The sequence below is a fragment of the Canis lupus genome, chromosome 7 (genome assembly GCF_011100685.1).
Source record: "Canis lupus familiaris isolate Mischka breed German Shepherd chromosome 7, alternate assembly UU_Cfam_GSD_1.0, whole genome shotgun sequence".
NCBI classification, from domain to species: domain Eukaryota; kingdom Metazoa; phylum Chordata; class Mammalia; order Carnivora; family Canidae; genus Canis; species Canis lupus.
In genome coordinates this window covers 20,645,880-20,669,146 of record NC_049228.1, presented here as the reverse complement: position 1 = coordinate 20,669,146, position 23,267 = coordinate 20,645,880, and the positions used below count along the sequence as shown (strand labels likewise).

General features: G+C 41.2%; 1 protein-coding gene across 4 annotated transcripts in view; it reads left to right on the top strand.

The window, feature by feature from the left end:
• The window catches only part of FAM20B (FAM20B glycosaminoglycan xylosylkinase), a 41,064-nt gene that overhangs the window by 12,331 nt on the left and 5,466 nt on the right, over window positions 1-23,267 (top strand). For 3 of the 4 annotated variants that reach the window (XM_038542378.1, XM_038542375.1, XM_038542376.1), the window contains exons 2-7: window positions 1,184-1,693; window positions 6,918-7,004; window positions 10,321-10,430; window positions 19,955-20,126; window positions 20,537-20,728; window positions 22,435-22,494. In XM_038542378.1, the coding sequence (XP_038398306.1) occupies window positions 1,317-1,693; window positions 6,918-7,004; window positions 10,321-10,430; window positions 19,955-20,126; window positions 20,537-20,728; window positions 22,435-22,494 (998 nt within the window). In that variant the 5' untranslated portion in view covers window positions 1,184-1,316. Of the gene's footprint in view, window positions 1-1,183; window positions 1,694-6,917; window positions 7,005-10,320; window positions 10,431-19,954; window positions 20,127-20,536; window positions 20,729-22,434; window positions 22,495-23,267 lie in introns of those variants that run through there. The other variant, XM_038542379.1, reaches the window with a different exon arrangement.

Genomic DNA, 23,267 nt, shown 5'->3' with positions numbered 1-23,267 from the left:
AGCTGTTTGGAAGTGTTCCCGGCTGCTGTTAGGAGAGCAGTCTCCAGTTGGGGTGGGAGTCCACCCTGTCTTTTATATTGGTGTTACTTCTTTGATTAATGGTTTGGGTTGTTAAATGAATTGGAGAGTGAAGCCCCTCCCTGTCATCTTCCTGTCACCTTTGTCTCAGACTAGTGCTGTGCTGTCGGTAGGCACACAGCAGAGCAGGCTCGTTCATGTTTTTAAATGGCCTATGGACTGGCAAGCAACCTGTCGGCATGCAAATGAGTCTGAACTGTATGTTCTTGACACCCTTGCAAACATCTTGTGTTGGGAGTCTGTTAGCTTGAGAATGGACCAGACTGTGGTCAGCTCCACACTGGAAGCAGGGCTGCTTTATGTCCGTGACATCAGTATCTTTGTTGCGTGCCTGCCCAGTCCAGACTCTGGAGTGTTGCTATAGTACCAGGTTCCATTAGTTTTCTCATCATGTTCTACTAATAGCCAGATGGTATAGGGATGTGTTTTTCCTTTACTTAATTTATCCAGATTTGATTATCCCTATTTTACAGGGATTTTAATTTTGAAAAATAATTAGTGGAAGACTGATTAAATAGAGATACGTGTCTGGGTATTGTATTTAAATATGCGAGCAACAGATACGGCATTTCCAGGGTTGCTGGGGATTGGGATTTGGAGGAGTTATTGCTGTCCTCTGTATCCTCTTTGGCATTTTTAGGAGTTCCTGACTTACAGCATGTCATAAAACTTACATTTAGAGAAGATAAGGACTGGAAAGTTTCCAAATACTAGTGGTTTTGGATGTTCAAAAGTCCTTTATGAAAGGCAAAAATGAAAGTTAAGGCGTTATGTATCTCTTAGTGTTGCTTTTGTTGTGCTTTTTCTTGTTGTTTTGGTGTTTTGGAATTTGTAGCCAGTCTAGTGGCTCCTAGATGACTCTGCACCCTATTCAAACAGGAGTATTTGCTTTAAAATCTACATTGTACCTGGTTCTTACCTATGAAGTCCTTCCCCACACCAGTTAGGTTTAAATTCTCAAGCATAGGATTAGCAAGAATAGGTCTTCTCAAGCATAGGATTAGCAAGAATCAAAGAGTGAGTAATGTGTCTGAGGCTTACAAAAGATTCAGGAGTGGAAAGACAGAATTTCTGACTGAATTTTGCTTTGTACTTGGGCTTGCAGGAATTGTGGGAGGCGCTCCAGTGAAGAAATGGACCAGTGCACATAATCATGGCATCTCCCTGCTAACCATCATCACCTGCTCTCCTTGATAAGTGAGAGAGAGTGGGTTAGGGGAGAAGGAAAAGAGGTCAACATGAAGCTAAAGCAGCGAGTCGTGCTGTTAGCAATCCTTCTTGTCATCTTTATCTTCACCAAAGTTTTCCTGATTGACAACTTAGACACATCAGCTGCAAACCGAGAGGACCAGCGGGCTTTTCACAGAATGATGGCCGGCTTGCGGGTGGAGCTGGTGCCCAAGCTGGACCACACCTTGCAGTCTCCCTGGGAGATCGCAGCCCAGTGGGTGGTTCCCCGGGAAGTGTACCCGGAAGAGACACCAGAGCTGGGGGCAATCATGCACGCCATGGCCACCAAAAAAATTATTAAAGCTGACGTGGGTTATAAAGGGACACAGCTGAAAGCCTTACTCATACTTGAAGGAGGACAGAAAGTTGTTTTCAAGCCTAAGCGGTAAGTCTTCATCTTGGAAGTTCTCTGTGCTTGTCGGTTGATTCACGTAATGTGGGATTTCTCTAAGACTGCTCATCTCGTGCTCTTGGTAGTCTCTTCAATAGAATGAAGAGGGTAGACCACTGGATCTCTGAAGTATTTTCTAGCTCTTAATGTTGTATGATTCTTTGAGTAGGGGAGATTTACAGGAACAGGTTTTGGTTGTGGAGAAGACTGAATGTTTTACACTTTGAGCTCTCCTTGATTTCTAAATTTATCAAATATGTGCTGTGTGCCAGATGTCAGAGATATAAGATAAGCTGGTTAGGAAATAGGCGACTTGTGACCAAAGTGTCCCATTAGAGGCTGGATAACCAACCACAGGTTAGGATGCAGTAGAGTAGGAGTTACCAGAGCTGGAGTGGGTTAGGACAGGGCTTAAGTCCCTTTTAAGTACTGAAGCTATGATTCTTTCACATGGGTTTTGTTTCAATTAATCTTTATTTCCCGGAGCAGTTCTAGGTTTACAGAAGAACCAAGAGGAAAGTATAGAGAGTTCCCCCCACCCCACCACACACACACATGCCTACCCCCAGTGTCCCCATTATTTACATCTTCTATTAGTATAGGATATTTATTACAGTTGATGAGCCAGTATTAATTTAGTAACTAAAGTCCATTGTTTGCAGTAAGGTTCACACTGTGTGTGGTACATTCTGTGGATTTTAATAAACATATAATCTCAAGTATCCACCATTAAAGTATCCTACAGAACAGCTTCCCTGCCCTAAAAATCCCATGTTGCACTTACCTAGCCTTCTATCTCTCCTCCAAGTCCCTAGCAAAGATCAAGTCCCTACTGATCTTTTTACTGTCTCCATAGTTTTGCCTTCTCTAAATGCTATATAATTGGACTCATGTCTTTGTAGTCTTTTAAGATCGGCTTCTCTCACTTAGCAATATGCATTTAAGTTTCTTCCATGTCTTTTTGTGGATTGAGGTTCATTTCTTTTTATTACTGAATAACACTCCATTGTCTGGATATACCACATTTTGTTTATCCATCTACCTACTGAGGGACATCTTGGTTGCGTCTACACTTTGGCATTTTTGAATAAAGCTGCTATAGACGCCATGTGCACGTGTTTTGTAGATGGAAGTTTTCAGCTCATTTGGTTAAATACCAAGGAGTATGATTGCTGGATCGTATGGTAAGGGTATATTTAATTTCGTAAGAAACTGCCAAACTGTCTTCCAAAGTAGCTGTACTATTTTACATTCCCACCAGCACTACTGTTACTCTACATCCTCATCAGCATTTGGTGTTGCCGGTGTTTGGGATTTTAGCCATTCTGATAGGTGTGTAGTGATGCCTCATTGTTGTTTTATGTGTTTAAAGGAGAGAGCTGAGCCATTTTAGTTACCTCAGTCCAAAATCTGAGAAAGTGAGCTGAATCGTATGTTGTTAGACAGTGATCCCTTGGGGTCTTCTCTAAGGCTCTACAGAAATAATTTGTGTAGCAGTTGTATAGTATGATTTTTTTTAAGTTTTCTGTGAGTATATGAATTTGAAATAGGTTAACATGATGGTGATTCATATTCTCTTGCCAGGAATTAGTTACTAGTGGATTTTCTCAAAGTTGGTAATATCTAAAATTTTCTGTGTACTCAATATTTTTTTCATTCCTTAATAGAGCTTTTTGAGAGAATTACAACACACACCTTTGGGTCTCTTGCCAGGGTGGGAAAGAAATACGGAGTAAAGATGTACAGAATTCAGCTGTGACAAGACCAGTTAATTTAGCTGTCTTCATGACCCTACCATCAGTAGATGATGGGCAGCCAGAGAGCAAAACTGTTGGAATCCCAGAAAGGGAAGAAGTCTGCATTTGCCTGGAACAGGGAGGTGTGATGTATGGAAGATATGGAAATTAGGAAAGTTAAAAATACAGTATGCTTTTGGAGAATAAAAAGGTCTGATTGGCAGGTAATGTGGAAAAAGTATGGTTATGGGGGCCTTACGAGGCATTTTCCATTGGATACACATCTCTCACCAGGCACCACACTAAGTACTTTTGTCTCTGTCAGTGCTTTCAGCCTGCATCACAGCTGTGGGCAGTTACACTTCTTATTTCTAGAGCAAGAAACCGAGGCTGCAGGAGAGTCACTTACTCAACAAGGTCACCCAGCCAGAACTGGTGTTTGGATCTGAGTTGGATCCGAGTGGCTGGTGTTCCGCCCACACACGTAATTACCTTCAGCTTGCTTGCTTTCCTGTAAGTGTGATAACATGGAGCACCCATCATCAGAAATAGAGAGCTGAGTTTTGAAATGTAGTCCTTGACCTCTTGGTTTGTGGCCTGGGCCATCAGCAGTGTTGATGGAAAGGCAGGCTAAAAACAAAAATGAAATTCGTGTACAGAGATGAGTTGTGGGTGTTTCATGCTGACGTGAGAGGATGTCCCATCCACGACCATTGTCTGTACGGCGGGGGGAGTCAGGGGTAAGATGGGCCAGCAGGAGGTGTTAGAAGGCAGGTATCCTGGCACTTTGCAGGTAGGCCCAGGGTATGCAGACCAAGTAGGAAGCGGGGAGAGGGGAGGCCCAGCTGTGACTAGGGGAGGGGGAGCAGATAACTGCACAAACTAACCTAGTCATTGTTGCTTCAACTCCTATCTCTTACCACCTCTGCAGCTATCCCCTTACCTTCCTCTCCCACACCCTCCTGAGGGGCCACTTTCATTCCTCCTCCAAACGCCCATTTCAGCACCATGTTCCCAGCTTTAAGACATCCAGGGACCTCCCGTTGCTCTCAGGACAAAACCCAGCCTCCACAGCCTAATGGTCAACCCGTGGCAGTCTGGTCCTCCTCTCTATACCCTGTTCTCTATCCCCATCACACTGGTCCCTCCCAGCTCCAGGGGACTGCCCCCACCCCATGAGCGGCTGGGTCCCCAGGGTAGGGAGCATATGCCAACCTGCACTAGTTATACCTGGCACTGTGGGGGGCTGCGGAGGGTGGGTGCACCTGTAGGTGCTTGGAGAATTGCCTCTAGTCCCGGGCCGCCCAGTAGATTGCTCTGCTGACCCTGGGGGCCCCGTGGCTATTTAGTCCTAGTGTAAGCACAAATTAATGTCCTTGGTCAGACTCTGATGCCCTTCACCAGAAGGATGGGAGTGATTTATTGGCAGTAACTGTATGAATTTTGCTGCTCTGTCAGTGACTGAAGATGGATCACTCTCTGCTGAGAGGAGGCTCTGCACCCCTGCTGCTAAGGCGACACACGCACCCTTTTTTACGAGCCACTTGTGGTTTCCGCACTTCCGGAGCCTGGTTGGCCATGTCCTCCTGTCAGAGATAGGAGACGCGTGTGGTGGATGGGATTTATAGGAAGACGGTGATGCTTTTATTTGCACATTTTGCCTTACATTAGAAAAGTGGTGGGTTGTTTTTTTTTTTTTTCAGTGTAGCTATTTGCATTCTGGAAGTAGATGGGCTTTCATAGGCAGAGCCTACAGTTCTGGTAGGAAGGCAGCAAGATGGCAGGGGAGGTCTGGGAGTGAGAAGTGAGTAGTCATCCTAGGAAGTCCTGGAAGGGACCTTGGAGATTGTCCGGGCCAGCTGCTCCTTTGATGGGGGAGACACAGAGTTCAGACTTGCCACATTTCACAAAGCCCATGGGGGAGCCAGGGAGTCAGGCCTCCAGACTGCACCAGCTCTTTGATTCTTACTCCTTCCCCTCTTTTCCTCCCTTTCCCTCCAGGTCACCCCCAATGCCCTCTAGCCCTCTAGGGTTTAACATTTCACTCTGAGGTGCCTTTTGAGGTATTAGAAAGTTCTCTAGCATTTCACTGGAAGGAATGGACTGCACACCGCACATATGTCCCTGTGGCTCCGCTGGAGCCCCAACAAAGAAAGTATTCCGGGACTGCCCCCCAGATTTACAGACAGCCTACAGCTGTGGTGAAGAAAGAAGTGCTTGACTAGTATCCACTTTTATTGCAGTTCTATTTGAAAATTGAGACTTTACTGGGGAGGCAGCCAGTGTTAGGTAGTCTGAATAATGCTTTGACGCTAGAAATGAAAAACGTTTGAGTATATTGACCATACTAAGAAGATACTGGCCTCCAACCCAGCGGTGACTCACGGCTATCTTCTGACAGAAGTGTTCCATCACTTTGCCTTGAAAATGTGTTTTGTGGGCATGGTTTGTTTCACTTTATACTCCAAGGTCATTTACGTTGAAGCTCACGGCCTTTGATAATACCGTCTCCCACTTCCCTGATCCAGGTGTCCCCAGCAGAGCAGCTCCTCTTTCCTCCAGTTTTGTTCATTGCTATTTTACACTTGCCTGTAAAACCTAATAGGTCTTTTGATTTGGGAAATGCAGGTAAACTGTAGAGGTCATAGGCGATTTAGTGTCTCTTTCTTTCCAATTAACTGTTAAATGGTATCTTAGTGATTGGTAGAAAGAAATATGCCAGTTTTTATTATCCTTTGTTTATGTTATACATGTGATGTAAAATCATGAGTGGACTCAAAGAGATCTTAGAAATTGCCTCCTAGTTCAGCCCCTCATATGTTGTAGATGAAGAATCTTAAGACCCAGAGAATGGTTTTCTTCAAGGTTACCCTGACAGGTAATGACAGAACTGTATACCTAGCTCTCACACTGGTCCGGTATTCCTGCCACTACATCATCATAAATGTAGACAGAGGGAAAGAGGGTGGTTATTCAAATAGCTTTTTACAAATGTGCCTTTGCCTACTCATTAACAAACACTGAGGCATATCAAGATCGTTTTTTTCCCTTCTCTTATAAGCGTTGCCATAGCCATTCTGGTATAAACAGACATTTTAATTGTATGTTTTCCTTCATTTCTTTAGTTCAGTCTAATAAAAATGTTAGTAAACATTTATTAAGCACCAACTATAGGCTTAACATCATGGTAGAGATACAGAGATAGAAAATGACCTTAGAGTTTTGCTTAGACGACATTGAAAGTCTTTTAGAGGGGTAGAAATAACAGCTTGCATGTTTTATTCAGAATGATTGCCGATAGAGCAATCTAGTTTTCTTCTCCACTTCCTCTTCACCCCATCTGCTAGGAATTCATCCAAATCCACAACCGTTCTCAGGTTTGACAGTGGAGGTAGAGTCAGGTTTGCTAGTTTCTGTTGTGTTATCAGCTCTGGTGCCGATATAATTCATGTCTACATCTGTGCTTCCCATTCACTCTGCAGGTATAACCGAGACTATGTGGTAGAAGGGGAGCCATATGCTGGTTATGATAGACACAATGCAGAGGTAGCAGCCTTTCATTTGGACAGGTATGTCATTACAGAGGATTGCGTTTGTTTCCTTTTAAAAATATCTTCGAGAGGGCTTATGGGCTAAGGGAGCAACACTTATAACTTTGACTTGGTACCTACTTGAGAAAGCTGATTGACAGATTCCATGAAATTTGCATGAGTCCTTTGTAATCTGGGTGGTATTGGGAATACCAGAGTAAATATCTTCACTCTTTAAGATCATTTCATTCTGGTATGCCCTCTGCCATCATGCACGAAGATGTTCTTGGTAAATAAAATGGCAGGATGAAAACCAGAGTTGGAACTCAAGTCTCTGAATTGATCATTAATTGGGCCTGACAATATTGTTTTTTGTTTGTTTTGCTTTATTTTTGTTTTAAGTGATACTTATCCCCATATGCTAGAAGCATATAGCATGACATATATAGTGAATTTTAGTGTTCTTCATACAAAATATGCTTGGTTTCAGTAACCAGAATAATTCCAAAAGAAAAGCCTAAATAAATTGAACTGTATAAGCTAATTGGAAAATTAGTATTTTTTCAGCAAGTGACTAGTTGGGAGCCTGCTAACTGAACTGTCTGGTAGCTCACTTGCTCTTCTGAATAGGTCTTTCATCAGGGCATATTGACAGACTTTAAAAGAAATATTCACAATATTTGTTAAATGAATATAGAAGAAAATAAAGGTGAATTTTTGTCTCTTTCTGGATTAGGAAGGATTTTCCAGGCATAAAAGCAACAATTGAAAAGTTGCAAAGGAAAAGCTATTCAGTAGACTCAGCTAAATACAGTTAACTCCTATGTCAGTAAACAAAAAAAAAAAAAAACAAAAAAAACAAACTTAAAAGCAAACTAGGAGAAAATACTTGAATCTAATATAATCCAAGCATTAACAACCTTAATATATGAATGTACAAATCTATATATATGCTAAAACTTTAATAGAAAATGATCTAAGGTCAAGGTTGACTAAATAGAAATTATCATTCGTTAGTAAATATGACGGAGGTTCATCCTTACCAGTAACAGCAACAAAAAATCCAGTTGAAACAATGGGATACAATTTTCTTCTGCTGAAAATGGCCAGAATTTTTTTTAAAAAGTACTTTATTTGCAGGAATGCATTGAAATTCTCATGGAGCTTGTTGCATGGTTAATCGGTTCAGTCTTTCTTTTTAAGAACTCTGGCATTATGTATCGGAAACCTGAATGCTCTTAACCCTTTGGATGAGTAACTACCTTTTACACAAATATTTAAGATCTTTCTAGGAAAGTATTTCTAAGAAGTACCCTGGAGAAATAATGAAATTCAAAGTTACATATATCCAGGATCTTAGCTATGCATTTTTAGTAGTGAAAACTTAGTAGCAGTCTAAATATCCAGTGATAATGGAAAAGGTTAAATGTTTGTTCACAATACCATGAATTTTCTCTGCCTCTTTTAAGACTTGGCAGTAGAGAATTGGGTAAATCCTGCTCCTCACTTAAACACATGCTAAAATCAGTCTTTCCAAGACCCCATTTGTTTCCCGGTTTTCTTAATTCTGAAACCCTATCTCCTTGCTGATAGACACCAGAAGGGTATGAAGATCATTTTCCATGTCTATACCAATATTTCATATTATCCAGCACACTAATTTGTGTTCATCTAATATATGTAAAATGATACCTCATTGTTAGTTATTTTTGTTTTTCCCCAGTGATTAGCAAAATTTAACATCTCCTTATCGTTTCACAGCACAACACCCATTCATTAATTTGAAGTAGTCTTTGTACAGAAATCACTACCTTTGATGTTAATTAAATATACTGTTTGAATTCATGACTTGTGCTTTGGCAGTGTTGTGTTCAAAAGTCCCTCCCTACCTCAAAGTCTGAAAGTTACTTTCTAGCCTGTCCCCCTACCCATTCTATTAAATGTCCTCCACCCTCACCCCACCCCCAGCCAGGCTCAGGTGGCCCTATGACATGGCCTTTTAGCACTACACTGGCTGCTGTTCTTTGGCCTGGTGGTGGTCCATAAGCAGAAAAAGGAATTCCCAACTCTCTTTCCCATCCATGGCTCCTGAAACTTTTCTGCTCTGGGGTGCTGTTTCTCTATTACAATAGAATTTTAACCACCTTCTCTGGCCTCAGGAGAGAGGTTCTCTCACTTTTTTGTTATTTTGACACATCTGTTGATCTGCTTGCTTTTGTGGCTTTTCAAAGATTGAATTTAAGACAGTCAGCAGCCCTGAACAATGGATTATTTGTTTCTGCAGCATTTTTAAAGGTTTTATCATGACGTGAGAAAAAGTTCATAATATAACAATGAGTGAAAAGCAGGATACAAAACTTTGTATAGCATAATCTCAGTTGTGTGTCTATACACAAGAGCATGTATGTGTTTCTACGTATGTGTAAAGGAAAAAATTCTCCTAGGCCAAATGTCAGTAGTTATTTCTGGGCTGTGGAATTACGGATAATCTTTATTTTCTTCATCCTAACTTTTATGTATGTTCCAAATCCTGCCCCTCCAACCTTTCTTCAGTGAGATATATATATTTTTTTAACCAGGAAATTTCATTTTTTAAAAAATGATTTTGCTCAGCCATAAGGTACTTTTAGACCATTCGAAGTATCTTTAAGTATATCTGTATTTAGTTGTCCTGTGGGTTTATCCTTTTAGATTAATCTGTATAGTTTTCTACCAAAATGCTGTTTTATCTAAAGCTTTGAACCTATGTATGGTTCAAAGCCCATTTTTTTAATGCTTTGTTAAAATATACTTAAAAGTTTTTTTTAAGCCCATTAAGCCCATATTTTAATGCTTTGTTAAAATTTACTTAAAAGTTTTAAGTATTTTTTAACAAAAAATGCATTAAAAAGTTTTTGTAAGCCCTTAAGCCCATTTTTTAATGCTTTGTTAAAATTTACTTAAAAGTTTTATTATGAAAAATTTCTAACAAATTAGAATAAATGAACCCATATACCCATTCCCCAGATTGAGCAATTCATATTTTGTCAGATTTGCCCTATCCTTTTTCCTGAAGTGCAAAATAAAATAAACTACATACATCTTGATAGTAAACTCATAAATATATGTACCTTTAAAATATATTTACCTACAAGGGCGCCAGGCTGGCTCAGTCAATAGAGCGGGCAACTCTTGATCTCAGGGTTTTGAGTTCAAACCCCATGGCGGGGGTAGAGATAACTTTTAAAAAAATAAAATCTTTAAAATACATAAAAATATACATATACCTGCCAATCAACAGTATCTTTTCTAAGACTACTTCATAAAATACACCCCCAAAGATTTTTCTCTTCTGTTCTTCAACCTCCCAAACCAGGATTCTGGGTTTCCGCCGAGCCCCCTTGGTGGTTGGCAGATTTGTTAATCTACGGACAGAAATCAAGCCTGTTGCCACGGAGCAGCTCTTGAGCACCTTCCTAACAGTAGGTAAGATTATAGAGGACATTTAAATAGGGGAAGAGTTAATAAGTTAAGTGGGACATCATTGAGCAAGCTGGTTTGTGATTTATAAGAATTGAAGAACTCGAGAATACAAAAGCAAATCAGGCCACTTGTCCTCAGGCTACAGGGGAAATGGATCTAATGGTAGATGGCCAGAAAGTGAAAGTTTTCCTTTATGTGTACTTGGTTGTGTCTGTGAAGTTAGGAAGTGAGGTAATTTGCTGATAGCCTAAGTAGGTAATAACTTTATTTTCTTTTGCTTGATCTTGAAGTAAATTCCAAACTCAGAATTTGGCCTAAATCTGTGGTGTGTTTATCATTGACTTGGTGTTTTTTTTCACATACATGTACTTTCTTGGGAACTGTCTCCCTAGAATTGAGGAAACCATAAGGCAGCTCTGAAAGAGGGTCAGAAATGCCCTTGTATGGTTGCGTTCGGACCTGGAAGATCACCACTGCCTTCTGCTACCCTGCAAAGGGGCAGCCTATGACTCAGTGTGCATGGACATGGCTCTGGTTCCTTTGGCCTCTGGCCTCTGTTCTCTCACTCTCAGATAAGGCTGCTGAGCTAAAATTCATACTCTTGTTCTTGTGGGCACAGTGAAAATGGGAAGATTTTAGAGTTGCTGTGGTCTCTTGTCCCAGCCTCATCACATTGACATTCTCAGTGACACAGTGCTCTGCATTACAACTGTTGAAACAGACATTGCCAGATGAATGTCACCTTGCTTTGCTAGAATGAATGGATTTATATTTGAAATGAGGTGAAATTGAATATTTAAAGGCCCTGTGACAGAATCATCATTCAGAATTTAAACCTACAAGGCTAAGGCTAAGGCTGTTCTTACAAATAACCCAGTGTCACTGATTTGTTTCATGTGTTTTCTAATCACTTTTGCTTGTCCAATTTTATGCTCAGGCAAACGTGAATTCCTGAAGGATGAGAGGAGGTCAAGAAGAATAGGCCAGAGTCTCTGCTCTCTGGAGACTCTTAGAAGGTTAACTCTCATACATGGTGCCAGGTGTGGGGGAGGGAGAGGCCAGGAAAAGGTTTGTAGAGGAGGTTATTAGCAACTATACTGAGTATTGAAGAATCAGTAAGAACTACACCCAGGTAGCAAAGAAGACGCTCATGAGGCAAAATGATAGGAAGTAATGATGGGAATGAGGGTCTAAAGACCTGAAAATACACAGGATTGGTACAGGAGTGAGCTTCTGGATACACCTTGCAGCACAGGGCAATGTCTTAGGGGGAGCTGTCATAATAAGACATCATGGACTATGTGACTTAAACAGTAGAGATTTATTTCTCACAGTTCTGGAGGCTGGAAGTCCGAGATCAGGGTACTAGCATGGTTGGATTCTGGTCAGAGCCCTCTTCCTGGTTTTTAATGAGCCATTATCTTGCTGTGTTTGTCTCACAGCGGAGAGAATGAGAGAGGAATTGTCGCTTCTGTCTCTTCTTAGAAGGGCACGAATCCTATCATGAAGGCTCCTCCCAAAAGTTCCACCTACAGATACCACTGTACCACAGTACATAGATACCACTACACTGAGGATCAGGGGCTCAACATAGGAATTTGGGGGTACATAAACATTCAGGCAGGTAGAGGGGTTGCACTGGAGATAGGTTTTAAATAATCAGCTGACCTTAGCACAATTTTTAAAAATATGTTATTAGATAACTTGACATAATAACTAAATCCTGTGTAACCCTTGAAACTTGACAAAGCACTTTCACACAGTTACCTTATTTTGCTCCTCTTGACAAAAGAGTACAGTAAGTAAGGGAGATTTACCCACATTTTATACTGAGAAAGAGACTTAGAATTCAAGGGCTTTCCTGAGTCACATAGCTACTGACTGTTAAGCCAGGATTCAAACCTGGATTTTCAGATTTTCAAATATTTCATCTGCTTATATTCTTAGACATTATTTCAAAAAAAATTTATTTCACTTCTGTGTGGTAGGCTCTGAACTAGGTGCTGAATATCCAGAGATGAATGACACCTCCTTGCCTTCCAGGAGTTTCATCTGATGGGGAAGCCAGACATGTATAGGGTGCCCATGACAGCGTGGAAGGGAAGAGGGATGCAAGGGTTATGGTTCCTTTAGTGAAGGTGGTGTTTCATCCAGGTCTTAAAAGGAGAATAGCAATCCCCCAGGGAGGTACAGTGGGAAAGAATGACCTAGGTGTTTAGACTCTTAACCTTTTTAATATTATAGACTCTTGGCATGCTAGAGAAGCTTAGAGATCTTGTCTCACAATAACATTTTTTTTTTCACAATAACATTTTTAAATAGATTAATTCGAATACATAGACTTATAAATGAAACCAATAATACTGAAATCTAGTTTTGTTATAAAAAATTTGAAAAAGCGGGATGCCTGAGTGGCTTAGCAGTTAAGCTCCTGCCTTTGGCCCAGGGCACGATCCTGGAGTCCTGGGATCAAGCCCCATATTAAGCTCCCTGCGTGGAGCCTGCCTCTCTCTCTGTGTCTCTCATGAATAAATAAACAAAATTCTTTTTAAAAAATTGAAAAAGGACGTTTGCAATATACTAGCATGAGCTTTGTTATTATTTAACATGTTAAATAACAAGATCTAGCAGTAATCTAGTAACTGATAATTTCAGGCTGTGAGTATAAATGATACTTCTTGCAGTGTCTGCTAACATATGAAAGTCTGTGATTTCTTCTGGTGAAAAATCACAGGTAATGCTAATACCACCATGGTTTGCTTCCAGCTATCATAATTGAAGGAATGCTGTTTCAGATCAAAGTTAATAAAAATAAAGGGGTGCCTGGGTGGCTCATTTGGTTAAACATCTAACTCTTGGTTTCAGCTCAGATCATGATCTCAGGGTCATGAGGTTGAGCCCCAAGCTCAGCATGGAGTCTGCGTAAGACTCTTTGCTCCCCACCCCCCCCACCCCTGCCAACACGCATGCTGCGTGCACTCTCCCTCTCAAATAAGTAAGTCTTTAAAAAGTTAATAAAAATGTAATTTTGTTCCCATCCAGTGTACAGGTTCTCGTTGACCCTGTTTCAGGTGGAGGACAGCTTGGAGACAGGGTTGAGGAGAAAAGCCTGTGGGAAGCTCAGGGGACTGTGTAGTTCAGCTGAAGTAAAGGGAGGTGTGGGGCTGGTGAGGGAGGAAGACACGTGGTCAGGACAGTGTCACCAACGGGACTCGTGCACAAAGCTTAGAAATGGAGACTTGCTCCTCAGACACTGGGAGGCCATTAAAAGAGCTGGTGCGTGGGAAAACCAGATTGGAATTTTGGGAAACCAGCCACAGCAGCAGCAGCATCATGGAGGATGTACTGGGAAGGGGGTGAGGTGAGAGCCGAGAGCCTGTGGTGGCGGCTGCACTCACTGCATGTGCAGTAGGAGCCACAACTCAAGCAAAGACTGGAAAGGAAGTGTTAAGAGACACTCAGGAATTAGAATGGAACAAATTTGATGAACATTTGGGCTGAGTGGGACAATTGAGAGAGAAGGAAAAAATAAAGAATGATTCTCCAGTTCCTAGATTGGATGACTCAGTGTATAACAAAGCTGTTAGCTGTCTTAGGAATGTATGAAAGGGGACAGACTCAAGGAAGTGAAGAGGAGGAAGATAATGAATCAAATTTTGGATATTTTGTTTCCTTATGTGAAATAATAAGAGATATATATATTTCTTATGTGCCTGGCACAGAGCTTCCAAAACCCTGGTAAATTCCTAAGCCATAAGAACACAAGAGTATCTCTTGTTCTAATAAGGTGACTCTGAGTGGGCTGATCAGCAGAAAGACACGCCATAATTAGAAGGTTGCAATTTACAGCTCTGTACCCCCTCATTCTCCAGAGATGGGGGAGGGGTTGAGAATAGAGTTAATATTTAATCATACCTACATGAAAAAGCCTCCCTAAAAATCCCAATAGTATGGGGTTTAGAAGTTCCCAGGTTGGTGAACCAGGACACTTCCATATGCCATTGACCAGGCCCCAAACTCCCATGAGGACAGAAGCTCCTTTGTTGGGAACTTCACTCTGTGTATCTCTTCGTTGGGCTTTCAACATGTATTCTTTGTAATAAACTAGTAATCTAGTGAGTAAACTGGTTTCCTGAGTCCTGTGAGCCTCCCCAGCATTTTTTTTTTATTGAGGTATGATTAACATACACATTTTTATTAGTCTCAGGTATACATCATAATGACTTCAATTTTTATATATTGTGAAATGATCACCACAATGTCTAGGTTAACATCCATCACCATACATAGTTGGGGATTTTTTTTTTCTTGTGATGAGAACTTATAATATTTATTCACTTAGCAGCTTTCATTATAGTAGTATTAACTATAGGGGCCATGTTATACTTTACATCTCCGGGACTTACTTATCTTACAACTGGAAGTTTGTGCCTTTTGACCCCTTCATCCATTTTGCCCACCTCTGGCACCCACCAGTCCGTTCTGTGTATCTACAAACTTGGTTTTGGATTGCTTTTGTGTTTTGTTTTTAGATTCTACATATGAGTGAGATCACATGGTATTTGTCTTTCTCTGTCTGATTTGTTTCATTTATTAAAATGCCCTCAAAGTCCATCCAAGTTGTTGCAAATGGCAAGATTTCATTCTTTTTTAGTGGCTAAATAATATTCCATTGTGCATATATAGTACATTTTCTTCATCCATCAGTGGACGTTTGGGTTGTTTCCATTATCTTGGCTGTTGTAAATAATGCTGCAGTGAACATGGAGGTGCAGATATCTTTTGAAGTTAGTGTTTTTTTCCCCCAGATACTCAGAACTAGGATTGCAGGATCATATGGTAGTTCCATTTTTTAATTTTTTGAGAAACTTCCATAGTGTTTACCATAGTGGCTATACCAATTCACATTCCCACCAATGATACACAGGGTTCCCTTTTCTGCATATCCTCACCAACAGTTTTTATTTGTCTTTCTGATGGTATCTCATTGTGGTTTTGACTTGCATTTCTCTGATGACCAGTAATGTGGAACATCTTTCATGTACCTACTGGCCGCTTGTATGTCTTCTTTGGAAATGTCTCTTCAGATCTTTTGCTCTTTTTTTTTTTTTAAGATAGCTATATTTATTTATTTGAGAGAGAGAGGAAGCATGAGCAGAGAGGACGGGAAGAGGGAGAAGGAAAAGCAGACTCTGCTGAGCAGGGAGCTCAACTCGGGCCTGGATCCCAGGGGCCTGGGATCATGACCTGAACCAAAGGCAGACACTTAACCATCTGAGCCACCTAAGCATGCTTTCTTTTTTTTTTTTTTTTAAGATTTTGTTTCTTAGAGCCTGTGAGCACACAAGCAGGAGCAGACAGAGATGGAGAAGCAGACTTCTCATGGAGCAGGGAGCCTGATGCAGAGCTCAGTCTCAGAACCCTGGGGTCAGGGCAGCCTGGGTGGCTCAGCGGTTTAGTGCTGCCTTTGGCCTGTGGCCTGGTCCAGGAGACCCAGGATCAGGTCCCACATCGGGCTTCCTGCATGGAGCCTGCTTCTCTCTCTGCCTCTCTCTCTCTCTCTCTCTCTTTCTGTGTGTCTCATGAATAAATAAATAAAATATTTTAAAAAAAAGAAGAAGAAGAAGAACCCTGGGATCATGGCCTGAGTCAGCCACTTAACTGACTGAGCCACCCAAGCACCCTGCTTCTGCTTATATTTTTTAATCAGATTGTTTTCTGCTTTTGAGTTGTATGAATTCTTTATATATTATGGATATTAGCCCCTTTTCATTTTGTTGATAATTTCCTTTGCTGTGCAGAAGCTTTTTACTTTGATATAATACCACTTGTTCATTTTTGCTTTTGGTGTCACATCCAAAAAGTCATACATAATCCAGACCAATGTCAGAGAGCTTACTGCCTCTGTGTTTTTCTAGGAGTTTTATGGTTTCCTGTCTTCCATTCACTTTTGAGTTAATGTTTGTGCGTGGTATGAGGTAGTGTTTCAGTTTCATTCTTCTGCATATGGCTATCCAGTGTTCCTAACAGCATTTATTGAAGAGACTGTCCTTTCCACACTGTATATTCTTTTGCCCTAGCAAATGAATCAAACCCCAAGATGGGGCTCCTGAAAAGCTCTAATTTATAAGCCAGCCAGTCAGAAGCGCAGGTGACAACCCAGACTTGCAACTGGCATCTGATTTGGAGTGCAGTCTTATGGGACTGAGCCTCTCACCTGTGAAATCTGATGCTGTCTCTGGGTAGAAAGTGTCACAATTGAGTTGAACTGTAGGATACCCAGCTGGTATCTAAGAATTGCACTTCTACACAGTGGAATTGAGTACAGAATCAATGTTGGTCTGAATCTTACCTTGACAGGAACATCCAGGAGTAAATGTTGGCTAGTCATTTTGGTACTTAAGACTTTAGTTTACAGTTTAGGGAAGAAGTGTGGGCTGGAGGTATAGACGTGATCATTATAGGTGGTAGTTTGTCTAAGGAGAACATAGAGACCAAGGTGATAAGAAAACCAGTTATAAAAGTCATAAAATCCAGGAAATAATAAAGGATTCAGAGCCTAGGTTAATGGCAGGAAACAGAGATATTGAAGTCTGGAAAGATAGGTTGGCCAGGTTAAATAAAATAGCCAGCATTGATTGGTCTCTAACATTGTGTAAGGCTTTGTGCTGAGCATTACCATGGATTATCTCACTTACTCCTCACAACTCAAAGGTAGGAGACTAGTATCCATTTTACAGAAAAAGCTTAGAGAGATTAAATTACATGCCCAAAGTCTTATGCCTGATAACTATTGATAGTCTTTATTTTAACTCCAGAAACTTGACCCTACTTCCCACTCAACCAATACACCATACTCTATTCACTTATGAAGGTTTCCTACCAAAGCAGTGTTTTGGTTTGTTTTTTAATCATTTTTTTATTTAACTCTGCCATTTTATAAAACATGTCACAGTGTACATTCTTCTACATCTTATTCTCTTACCTAATATATCTTGGAAATCCACCTATTATCACATAAGAGCTTCTTCATTCTTTTGTTGTTTTACCAGCTGCAAAGGGCTACATCATATGGATCTACCATAATTCATTTAACCAGACCTTTATTGGACATGTAAGTTCCAATACCTTTTTTTTTTTTTTTTTACCATCAGTGTTGCCCAGAATTAATGTGTACCTATGTTACTTCATATGTAATCAAATATATCCAGAAGTGAAAGTGCTGGGCCAAAGGGCACATGCACTTTTTACGTAGATTTCGAACCAGTTTACATTCCCCAAAATGATGTGTGAGAATACCCCTCTTCCACTAGTGTCACCAACAGTGTGTCACCAAACTTTTGTCTATTTCACATGCAGCAATTTTTTTATTAAAGAGCCATTTGTATTTTCTTTTGCCTGTGTTTGTGTATCCTTTATTCATTTTCAGCTCTGCCACTGGTCTTCTCAATTTATAAGAGCTCATACACAGGGAGGATAGTCCTTTTTGATGTAAGTTACAGAGATGGTCCAGAGTCCCCTGGATTCCTTAATTGTTAACACTTTTGAACCATTTGAGAATAGTGTGCAGACATGAATACTACATCAGTGAATGTAGAGGAGCCTCTCTTCTACAACCACGTTCAGTCATCAACAGCAAGAGACGAACATTGGTGCAGCATCTGCCCCATAGACCCTATTCAGATTTGCCACTTGCCCCTGTAATGTCCTGTATTAAGTCAAGAGTTCAGTCTAGGATCCCAGTTGGGTTACTTGTCATGTCATTTTAGCCTCTGTTGGTCTGGAACAAATCCTCACTCTCCTTATTTTTTTGACCGTGACACTTGGTAAGAGTACAGGTCAGTTACTTTATAGAGTATCTCTTCATTTGAGTTTGTCTGACATTTCCTCATGACTTAAAAATGTTGGCAGGAATGCCAGAGCAGTACTGTTGTCATCTTCTGGGTACATCCTATCAGGAGGCACATGACGTAGATATATTGGTGTGTTCCCATTATTGATGATGTTAACTTTTATCCCATGATTAAGATGGTAGGTATCTGCAAGATTTCTTCAGTGTTGAATTAATAAGTATTTTATTAATTGAGTACTTTGTAGTGAGATAGTCTAGAACTATGTAAATATTCCACCTTCATCAAACTTTACCCTGCCAGTTTTAGCATTCATTGATAGCTCTTGCCTAAATCAATTACTACTGTGATAGTTGTCAAGTCGTTATTTGCTAATTTTATCATTCCTTCTAGACTTTATAGTTGCCTTTCTGTTAAAGGGGAAAACTCTCCACTGTGACCCACATTTACTTAGTTATTTGTTTGTTTATATCATATAAACTCTCAGACTCTTGATTTACTTGGAGTTATGATTTGCTATTATTTATTTTGATGCGCAAACTGTCCCAGATTTGACTAGCGGGAACTCGCACAAACTGTCTTATATGTCATTTGGAGTGTCCCCATCATTCTCTCAGTGCTTCCTTACATGTGGCATAGCATTATGACCCAGGCTCATCTTGTACTTTCTCTGACCAAGCCCTAGAGTCACCTGTTTCTCCAAAGAGCCCTGGGTTCTTTTAATATAGTAGTAAAATGATCATTAGAAACTAATATGTGAAAAAAAAAATAGAAACTAATATGTGGGGCAGCCCAGGTGGTTCAGTGGTTTAGCACCGCCTTTGGCCCAGGGCGTGATCCTGGAGACCTGGGATCGAGTCCCGCATCAGGCTCTCTGCATGGAGCCTGCTTCTCCCTCTGCCTATGTCTCTGCCATTCTCTCTCTCATGAATAAAGAAATAAAATCTTTAAAAAAAAAAAAAAAAGAAACTAATATGTGAGTGCTAGGTGTGTACTACCATTACTACCTGATTGCCATTGTTTCCAGGCTCCCTTTAGGGACAGAGGTAGGATAGCTGTATACACACACACACACACACACACACACACACACACACACCTGTATCTTTTTCTATATCTCTGTTCAGACTAGTAGCTCCAGTTCTAAATCAATACCATAATATTTATTCTGGCTTTCTCTCTTTATGTTAATCTCCCTTCTCCATCTGTGAGAAACCTGGTTCCCATTATCCTCAGTGTGTTTATTTACATGCTTGATACCCTACCCCCACCCCCAAGCACCCAAATTCCCAGCCCATAGTCTGCTTCATATAGGTCCACTCTCCCTCCTCTGGGCACCCTGGCCAGTGTCAGCCCTGACAGAAGAGGAGAGGGCATGACTTTACTTAAAGTGAATTCAGAAAGATCTCCATGACACCACTTTACTCCTGGGAGAGGGACTGGGTAGCAGGGACAAAGTGCAAGGATACTTTCATAGATATCCCCTTCGTGCCTTTTGACATTTTTTTCACCATGTCCTTTTTTATTACCTGTATAGAAAATAAATGGATGTTTAAATATTCAGGATCATTGTTTTCACAGTATCTGTTCAACTTAGCTGCTCCTTTCTACATCATTAGGGAGTACGTAGAGTCTTCTTTTTGCCTTAAGTGTATTTGGCTCCTTTCTCTCCTGTAGGAAATAATACTTGTTTCTACGGGAAGTGTTATTACTGCCGGGAAACAGAGCCAGCTTGTGCTGATGGAGACACGATGGAAGGATCTGTCACACTTTGGCTCCCAGATGTGTGGCCTCTGCAGAAACACCGACACCCATGGGGCAGGACTTACCGAGAGGGCAAACTGGCCAGGTAATTGCTTCTGTGGGCTCCGCCTTGTTCTGTCCCAGGCCTAGCCAGCTGCCAAGCCTGAGTAGGAGCCAGAGGCTTTGTCCACAGAGTTAGGGGTTTGGGGCAAACCTGTCAGGCATGAACGTCTCTGTGTTTAAAACAGAGCCAGGTACAGGGGTGCCTGGAGGGTGCAATCAGTTAAGCCTCCAACTCTCAGTTTCCACTCAGGTCATGATCTCAGGATTGTGAAATTGAGCTCCACGTCAGGCTCTCTGCTGACTGTGGAGTCTCTCTCCCTCTGCCCCCCTCTCCTGCTTGCATTTTCTCTCCCTCTCTCTCTCTCTCACTCTGAAAACAAAACAAAACAAAAAACAGCGCCAAGCACAGTGCTGGCACTCACTCAGTAACCCTGTGGTGCTCCTTGCCTTCAGGTGGGAGTACGATGAGAGCTACTGCGATGCTGTGAAGAAAACATCCCCATATGATTCTGGACCCCGCCTCTTGGATATCATTGACACCGCTGTTTTTGATTACCTGATTGGCAATGCTGACCGCCATCACTATGAGAGTTTTCAAGATGATGAAGGCGCTAGTATGCTCATCCTTCTTGATAATGCCAAAAGGTAGGACCACAGGACTATCCTTGTCAGTTAGGGCTTTCTGTGTATACAAGGAGGACGTTTTCTAGGGTATCCCGGGAAACATTGAGAACACAGTTGACAGAAGGTGTCCTTCCCGTTTCTGGTAAGGGTCTTTGCTTTTGGCGCCCATGCTTCCATCCCATTCAGGGTTCATATGCCCTCCAGCCTCAGGGATCTGAGGATTTTAAAAAACGAAGTGGGTTTTTTTTCCCAAGGAGTCAAAGACTCCGTGATTCTCAACACAGACAGCTGGATATGCCAAAGTCGTCTTTGATGTGTTGCTACTTGTGTCATCCTTCCTTGACTATGATGTTTAGAACCTTGAGAGATACATATTTAATAAAACATGAAATTTAATTCCTGTTAAATTGATTCTATCCAAAGGTTCATGCAATTTAAAAAACTAATTTGTTTGATAGGATGTTTTGCTATGTTTATGGCATTGAGGCCCAGACTTATTGCAATCATGAGAAGAGAAGTTCCTTTTGATATAAAAAAGCAAGTTACTTTTATCTTAAGACAATCTTCCTTATTTTGAATAAATGGATGGTCCCTAATTTTTTTAAGCGTGACCTTTTTGAAGAGTATATTACATTTCCAGTTTGCCCTTTGCATTCTCTGAGGCACCCAATTCAGTACCATACTTAGTTACATTTAATTGTTTGCTAAATAGAATACTTCCTTGGAGCCCAGAACTGTCCAGGCTCTAGGTCACTACCACTAACGTTGGTTGCTGAAAGTAAGTTGGGACCTGGGTCCTTCGCAAAGAATGCCTGAGTGGCCCTTGCTGATGGCACCATCGTATTATACTGAGCTCCCTGTGCCTCGTGCTCTGGGAAAGGGGCAGACACCTGCAAAAACGCAGGAAGAGTTTTCAAGATGATGAAGGCGCTAGGAGAGGTACAGTGTTGCACATGTTCCTGAAAAATCTTTACCTTGACTTACAAAAATGAACTTTTTTGTTTAACAATCATGTGCACTGTCTTTGCCACTTATTGCTTGAGGGCCTGCACTGTACCCAGGGCTCCCAGACCTTCCAGCTATGAAGGTGAGCTTCCAGGAGAGGAGTAGAAAGTGGAGCTTTTTCCCAGTGCAGTTCTCCTTGTGTAACTCTGAATTACGGCTAAGATCACTTTTACATATGCTTTGAATCAGTGTTTTCTCAGCCCCTGTGAGCCGTTTATCCAGTTTGAATCTAGCCACATACTTCGTTGATGGAATAGGATATTCCTACTCTTTTCTGATTGGTGATTTTGAAGTAGAACAAGGGTAACTTCTTGTCACGAGGGACGACCATCTGTGTGTGTTTGTGGAAACCAAGTTAATATCCTGCATTTCTCTTCCCCTCTGCCTCAGAAAACCTTCAGGTCTTCGGGTCCCCCCCTTTAGTCCATGGGCTCCACACTGTGTTATGTGGTTATGCTTCATCACCTTGCTGTAGCTGGCGGGAGACTGGAGCCTTGTAAATGAGGGCATTTGTTGTTTGATATCGCTGTACAGACTGTTGGGAACCTTGTGTCTAATCAGTCATGCCCCGTTTATTTTTAATTTAAGCGATTTGAGCCGTGGGAGCATGAAATTATCTAGGATCACATTTGGGTCTTCTTAGAGAATTTGCTTGTGCTTTGATGCTAAGAAGGCAACTGATGCCACTAACTAATTCACTAAGTTTTAATGTAATTTTTCAGCTTTGGGAACCCATCACTGGATGAGAGAAGCATCCTTGCCCCCCTCTATCAGTGTTGCATGTAAGTTATGCACATCAAATACATTTTCCTGTATCATTTTCCTTTCCAGGCTCAAGTAACAGTATATCCGTTTCCTTGCCCTTAAAACTTCCTAATACCTGAGCAAGTGCTTTTCACACGTTTCCAACCTAGAACCCCTGGAGTTCAAAATTCATTTCAAATATTGTACAAATAGAAATTTTCAGTCTTATTCAGTAATACATGTTCATGTTTGTTCTAATATGAGAATACAGTCCTATCCCCTCACCACCAGAAATCTGGTACAGTCTGCAGTCCCTGGCATCTTGTACTGTGTTTCTTGAGGTCTGAAGTCCTCTTGTTCCCCAACACACACCACCTGTGGTTTGTATATCTCAATTTGAAGTTGTGTAAACCAAAATAAGACTTTTTCATAGGCATTTAGTAATTTATCTTTTTAAAATCTGTCTTAGAAAATAAATGAAAAGGTAAATCAAAATGAGATAAAAACCAGGCTCCAAAGATTTCCCTCTCAGAGCAGTATTGCTCATGTAAATCTGGAGGAGGAGCATTAAGAATTAGCTGCTTGCACCTCACTCAGCTCAGCTACACAGCTACGGGAATCCAGGAGCACCACTCCTACTGGTTAACCACCAGAGACACTCAGATCCCATATGACTGCCCCTCCTGGCAACTGGACTGTTTCTCTTCTCTTCTTTTTTTTTTAATAGCAGCAGTACAGAATTGTGCAGAAATGTTGACTGAAGCAACCCTTAATTGTTCTCGTTAATAGGAGGCAGTGGTATGGCAAATCC